We start from the raw sequence: 7,243 nt of genomic DNA, 5'->3' as shown, positions 1-7,243 counted from the left end.
TTCTAGACCTCTTTGGTATTCAGGAGAAGTTGTGTAAAGGTTTTAAACATATTTGACTCATGTGACCTTGAAAATGGGCGAAGGTTATTTATTTGCACAGACTTGGTAGCCCTTCATCCCAGCATGTTACTGGCCAAATATCTTGGTTATTCAGAAGAAGTTGTTTAAAGGTTTTAAACATATTTGACCCCTGTGACCTTGACATTAAGTCAAGGTCATTCATTTGAACAAACTCTGTAGCCCTCTATTACAGCATGCTACTGGTCAAATAGCATCATCCTAGGCCTCTTGGTTATTGAGAAGTTGTTTGAAGGTTTTAAACATATTTGACCCCTGTGACCTTGGATATAAGTAAAGGTAATTTATTTGCACAGACTTGGTAGCCCTTCATCCCAGCATGTTTGACCCCTGTGACCTTGATTATAACAAACCCTGTAGCCCTCTTATTACAGCATGCTACTGGTCAAATAGCATCATCCTAGGCCTATTGGTTATTGAAAAGGTTTTAAACATATTTGACCCCTGTGACCTTGAGTATAAGTAAAGGTAATTTATCTGAACAAAATTGGTAGCCCTTCACCCCAGCATGTTACTTGCCAAATATCATTATCCTAGGCTTCTTGGTTATTCAGAAGAAGTTGTTTTAAGATTTTTTAAGACAATTAACCCCTGTGACCTTGATTATAACAAACCCTGTAGCCCTCTTATTACAGCATGCTACTGGTCAAATAGCATCATCCTAGGCCCCTTGGTTATTGAGGAGAAGTTGTTTAAAGGTTTTAAACATATTTGACCCGTGACCTTGAATATAGTTAAAGGTCATTCATTTCAACAAAACTTAGTAGCCTTTTATCCTAGCATTTTACTGCCTAAATATCATTATCCTAAGCCTCTAAATTATTCAGAAGAAGTTGTTTTAAGATTTTTTAAGACAATTAACCCCTGTGACCTTGAAAATGGGTGAAGGTCATTTATTTGAACAAACTTGGTAGCCCTTCATTCCAGCATGCTACTGGCTAAATATCATCACCTTGGGATTTTTGGTTATTGAGAAGAAATTGTTTAAAGTTTTTAACATATTTGACCCCTGTGACCTTGAAAATAGATGAAGGTAATTTATTTGAACAAATAATTGCAATCAATCGGGGCCATATCTAGTAGAGGACATTGATGCCATTGCCAGTAAGAGTGATGATGGGCTTACCACAGGCACTGCTGCACCAATCAGAATTACCAGGATCAAAAAGAAGGTGTGTATTTTGATTTGTTCAGCGCAACCAAAGTTTTCAGGCAGATGCTTGTGTGTGTGATAGAAAAGTTCAATTTGTGCATATAGAACATGTGACAGATAATTAACTACATTAAGAAACAAGAGGCCCAAGAGGGCCTGTATTGCTCACCTAAATATTTAAGCAGTCATAGCAAAATATTCTCATTAAATATTATATTGCACTAAAAATATTTCCCTCACAAACTTTGTTGGCTCCAACTGTTGAAACTACCAGCAAAATATTATTAAAAGATTCTATGCTTTTTGATTCCTCAGAAGTTGCTTGACATATTTTTCCCTATGACCTTGTAAGTAGGTCAATGTCATTTTCCTTCTCAAATTGGTAAGCTCTATTCCAAAAGCTACCAGCCAAATCTTATGAATCCATTCCTTTTAGTTCTTAAGAACAAATCCATTAAAATGTTGTTGACCTCTGTGACCTTGAAAGTAGGTCAAGATCACTTTCATTCGCAAACTTTGTTGGGCTCTTTCCCAGGAAATAACCAGCCGAATATTAAGGTTCTATAACTTCCAGTTCTTCAGGACAGGTGAGCTAAAAAAGCAACATCATGTTGTAAATAAATAGTTAAACAAGAGGCCAAGAGGGCCTGTATCGCTCACCTGAATGTAATTAAAGTAATTGATATGAAGTAAAGATATAGCACTCCATGGTAGGTGCTGTTAGTACATATGAAATTTCATAAAGATCCATTCAGTTTGTTTGTTTGTTTGTTTATGTTTAACGGCCCATCGACGGCTGTGGTCATTTAGGGCCATGGTGATTTATTTATTCACTTTACTTTTTTAACAAACATGTGAATAGCGAAGATAAAATCAGATAAAATGGTTCATTTTAAAAGTATTCGCATTGTATGTGTAGATAATTAAAAATAATAAAAGGGGGTTAAAATAATAAAAGAGATAACGAATAGATGATATGGAATATGCGATATATATATAACGTCAAAAAGGATAAGGTGGGTTAAAAGACATCAGAGTCTATAAAATAGACCGATGTCTTTCAAATAGTTAAATAATGCCTTCGAATCCACGGAACTGAAAACGGAAATTCAGTACTCGAGATATAGAGAACAAACATCAAACAGAGCCCCACCCCTATGCCCATCAGGGGTCATACCCACCAATTATACAAAATTGAGTCACCGTCACCCAAGGATGCTCCACACTAAATAAGGATAAAATACCTTAATCCCTATGGTAGAATAAGGATTTTAAAGGTTTTACCTCTATTTTCCATATTGGGCCCCACCTCTCTGCCTACAGCGGGGTCAGACACACCGTTTATACAAAATTGGTTCCCCTTCACCCAAGAATGCTTCAGACCAAATATGGACAAATCCTGCCATTCCTACCGAAGAACAAGTATTTTGAAGATTTACATCTATTTCCCCCATTGGGCCCCACCCCTTCGGTCCCAGGGGGGCCACACCCACCGTTTATACAAAATTGGTTCCCCACTACCCAATGATGCTCCACACCAAATATGGACAAAATCCTTTCATTCCTACAGAAGAAGAAGGATTTTAAAGAATAATTTGCTATATTTCCCCTATTTGGCCCCGCCCCTCAGGCCCCTGGGGGGCCAGACCCACCATTTATACAAAATTGGTTCTTTTTTACCCAAGGATGCTCCATACTAGTGTTCATGACTAGTAGTGTAAAGTTGCCGGACGCCGGACGCCAGACGCTGCGGTATGCCATAAGCTCACCTTGGTCCTTCGGACCAGGTGAGCTAAAATCATGTCCGTCCATACACTCTTCATATTGGGTAATTCAAAGACTATTGAATTTCTCATTTAAAGGTTCTGAACATGGAGAAATAACTTCTGATGATGACCTTCAGTTGTTAAACAGACCAACAACAAAAAAAAGACAAAAACACAGACAACAAACCAAGATATAGAGGTATATATATGGGTATATATATATATATATATATATATATATATGTAGTGATTGATGTTTCAATTTTTGTTGCAGCATCATCCAAGCTTCGTTTTACTTTTTTTTATTTGATGCATGTATTAATTTTCTTCCTTTTTTGTTAAAATTAATAAAAATGACAATTTGCTATATGACCATCAGTCTTGCTCCTTTGCGATTGGCAGACAGGTTTTGTGTACCAACATTACAACTATCCTTTCTTAATCTTTGTTGGGGTGATCAGTATTAAAGGTATATATATATTAGTTCATGTTGAACAAATGATTTTCAAGTTTAGGATTTTGCTGTAATATCCATAAGTTGATATCAGTTAGGCCAATTTGATTTTCATCTTTTGCAGTAATTTAGGGGACATCGATTGGTAACAATCCCTATTTAGAATTTTTGGATATGTGGACATGCAATAGCTGATATTTTAACCTTCCGTCTGCAATTAATGCTCGACTTTTGGCAGTATTATCGATTTAATAAGTTGATATTCCAGGCTTTGAAAGTAAAGAAAGACGTTGCAAAGACAAAGAGGGATGCACAAAAAGCCAGAGAAAAAGTTAATCAAACGGTAACCTCAGTCTTGGTGGATGGAGATGGGCATGTGGATACTTCATCAGTTTCAGAAAAGGTAAACAACTGAAATAGCAGTCCTGAAACAGGACAGTACTGCAACAAAGTTAGAGTTACCTTCCCATTTATGGAGTTGTGTCCTTTTCTTTTAAATATTCTGGAAAACAGGTGTATAGGTTAAGGCTGCCAATATGGCAACAGTTCTTGTTATCATTTTGAGGATTTTGATGAAATTACACTCATCCGGATCAGATTTAAAAATAGTAACTATGTGGAGAGGAGGTATTAGTTAACCTAGGGTAACAATTTTCTTCAGGCTTGGATTTTACATTGTAATCACTTAATTCTTCTAACAGTTGATTGCTTTTTGTTTGTTTGTTTGATTTTGTTTAACGTCCTATTAACAGCTAAGGTCATTTAAGGACGGCCTCCCCTGTGTGCAAGATGCATGCGTGTAGTTGATTGCCATTGTCAACAACACCAATACCATACTTGCCATGGTGCATCAGCTGTTTGAAAAACAGGCAGAAATAGAAAGGCAGTTGGCAGAAATCACTTCTTGTAAGCAGTGTGTGAAGGCAATGTACAAGGTAACAACTAATTTTGAAGAAAGAAAACACATTAGACTAAAATATTTAAACCAAGATTAAGAAAGAAAAACACATTGCTAGAAAAAACCCACTAAGTACATCTAGTACGCATTTCAAAACTTTACATTTTTCATTTATAAACGAAATAATTACCGGATTATATTCATGAATACAATTAACTTTGAATTATGCAAATTTATTTTTGGGATTATACTCATCAATGGGATGATATGTTCTTCCATTCTAAATCTGAGGTCAGTATCAAGACTTTTCAAACTGTGCTACTTTCCATCTTAATCTGCCATTATATGTGCTTTTGACAATCTGCTTGAAATTTGGAGTGTCTCACTCTCCATAAAGATCTGATATAAAGATAATTTAAACTAAATAAAAAAAAGGAATCAAGTGTGTAAATACTGGAGGGTGGGGGGATTAAGTGCTGGTGTGTAATTATTAGTATTATATATGTATGGGTTACATGTTTCCTTTTTGTTTTTAATAACAAATAGAAGCTGAAACCAACATTGGACAGAACTCCTTTACTAAAGACCCCAAAACAACTGCTGGCCACACCAACCGGAAGATGCTTGCCAGTCTGTTCACCACAGCAGACACCCTCCCAGACTGGTTCTGAAGAGGCAGAAACCAGAGTTGAGCCTATGGAAGATGGTACGCATAAATCAACAAATGTATATCACATTCCCAGATTGAGCACTTATTGTTGTGATATACTTCAAAGTTCTTGTGATTATCGCATTATAAACAACTGTAATTTGTAGGACAGAAAGTAATACTTAAAACTTGATAGAAGATTTAGATGGATTAATAAAGAGGGCTATATATTTCAAACAGAGAAAATAAAGCCTTTGTTTTGTAACATATATATTCTTTTTGCAGACATTCAATTGGATACACCAATGCAAGAAACTGAAGAATTAGAAGCTATCGAAAATACTGATTGTGGGTATTAATTAAACATGTAAATATATATATACATATATCATTTAGCATATTTTTATGAAACAATAGGCCCAATGGGCCTGCATCGCTCACCTGGTATAAAACTCACACTTGTAACCTTAAAAGTGATGTTTGTTTGTTTGTTTGTTTATGTTTAACGGCCCATCGACGGCTGTGGTCATTTAGGGCCATGGTGATTTTTTTTTTTTTAATTTTTTTTTTTTAACAAACATGTGAGTAGCGAAGATAAACAGAGTGATTTAAAGTGATCTAAAATAAAGCTACAGGCAAAATATCAGTATTTATGATTAAAATTCATTCAAAAGACCCCGTTATTGTTTTTTTTAAACATTTCACCCCTGTGATAGAAAGTCGAACAAAGTCATTATGTTGAACACATTGTATAGCCTTTCATCTCAGGATGCAACTTGCAAAGTATAAACATCCTGGGACCCATGGTTATTCAGAAAAGGTTGTTTAAAGATTTTAAACAAATTTGACCCCTGTGACCTTATTCAAGTCCAAGTCTTTCACTTTATTCAAGTCCCAGTCATTCACTTTAACAAACAAAGTAGTCCTTGATCCCAGCATATGCTACTGACTACATATCAACATCCTGAGCCTTTTGGTTATTCAGAACATGTTGTTGAAATATTTTGGTTATTCAGAACAAGATGTTGAAATATTTTGAACATATTTGCTCCTTGTGACCTTGAATATGATTCAAGGTCATACATTTAAACAAACTAGGTAGCCCTTTATCCTAGTATGCTACTGACTAAATATCATCACCCTGGGCATTTTGGTTATTCAGAAGATGTTTAAAGTTTTTGACATATTTGACCCCTGTGACCTTGAATATGGGTGAAGGTCATTCATTTGAACAAACTTTGTAGCCCTTCATCCAAGTTTGCTTCTGACCAAATATCCACACCCTAGGCCTTTCGGTTATTAAGAATAAGTCTTTTAAAGTAAAATATTGTCGACGGACGCCGCGCCACGGCATAAGCTCACTTGGCACTTCGTGCCAGGTGAGCTAAAAATCATATCGGCAATACCCAACAAAATGATGTTTAGCACTTTACAATGGAAGGGCAATTAAATTATGCAGAGAACAGGTGAGGAATTTAATGCAACAACATACAGAATTTATAATGGCATATATAGCATTCAAACAGTGCAAGAGATAATTGAAAGTGGTGAGAGAGCAAGATCCTGTCAGAAGATCATACTTAATGTCTGATGTACAAAATCAAGCTACAATCTATATACATGCATGCTAAATATTATATGGCTTATTGCATTGGGGGATGCCAAGTTTGGAGTCCAGGTTGACCGAAGGAAGCTCCAAAGTTGAGTTGGCCTCTTCAAAAATTGACAAGTTGGCACTCAATATTCTTGAGCTTTTGGTCACCAAAGAAGAATGTACCAATTTGTCAATTTATGGACAGGCTCAGGGGAAAGTCGCCATGGCCCCAGCAAAAAGAAGAGCTTTGAGGAGTAAGTGTTTATCGTCACATATGGAAATATAGCTTTAGTGTGGGTAACTCTTTCTCTGAGATATTTACAAAGACCAATACACAACATATTTGCAGTTGTTAATTTGTGAGTAATTAAGATTGCACCTTTTTTGAGATTAATGCTCATTAATTTCTTTTACAAAAGTTTGTTCTGATACTTAAATAAAACCCAATAATAAAGTAAACAGATAAATGCACAAATTATATTTTGATTGATTTTATTGTTTTGCAGGTCACCTCTTCCAGCTCTATGGGAAGAGTCTTCATATTGAAACACCCATGATTCAATGAATTTAACAGGAACTAACAAATATTTTGGATATAACAGTAGATCACAACAAACATTAACCAATCTTGTTCATGTATATCTTGAAAAT

The 7,243-nt window shown here is 35.7% G+C and overlaps 1 protein-coding gene across 1 annotated transcript; it reads left to right on the top strand.

The window, feature by feature from the left end:
- The first annotated feature begins 4,293 nt into the window (after positions 1-4,293).
- On the top strand, positions 4,294-5,414 carry LOC110451292. Its single transcript, XM_021499224.1, has 3 exons — positions 4,294-4,386; positions 4,896-5,055; positions 5,284-5,414. The coding sequence occupies exons 1-3, from the start codon at positions 4,294-4,296 to the stop codon at positions 5,355-5,357; spliced, it is 327 nt and encodes a 108-aa protein (XP_021354899.1). The 3' UTR covers positions 5,358-5,414.
- The last annotated feature ends 1,829 nt before the right edge of the window (positions 5,415-7,243 follow it).

This window comes from Mizuhopecten yessoensis, unplaced genomic scaffold (assembly GCF_002113885.1).
Source record: "Mizuhopecten yessoensis strain PY_sf001 unplaced genomic scaffold, ASM211388v2 scaffold5913, whole genome shotgun sequence".
NCBI classification, from domain to species: Eukaryota; Metazoa; Mollusca; class Bivalvia; order Pectinida; family Pectinidae; genus Mizuhopecten; species Mizuhopecten yessoensis.
The sequence above is the reverse complement of the archived record's forward strand: the minus strand, read 5'-3'. Positions and strand labels throughout refer to the sequence as shown.

What these genes read in the sequence shown, in the direction of transcription:
- LOC110451292 (XM_021499224.1), top strand. Translation starts at nt 4,294, where the DNA reads ATGGTGCATCAGCTGTTTGAAAAACAGGCAGAAATAGAAAGGCAGTTG. An exon ending in GTGTGAAGGCAATGTACAAG is followed by an intron (nt 4,387 to 4,895) that starts GTAACAACTAAT and finishes AATAACAAATAG; the next exon opens with AAGCTGAAACCAACATTGGA. An exon ending in AGTTGAGCCTATGGAAGATG is followed by an intron (nt 5,056 to 5,283) that starts GTACGCATAAAT and finishes TTCTTTTTGCAG; the next exon opens with ACATTCAATTGGATACACCA.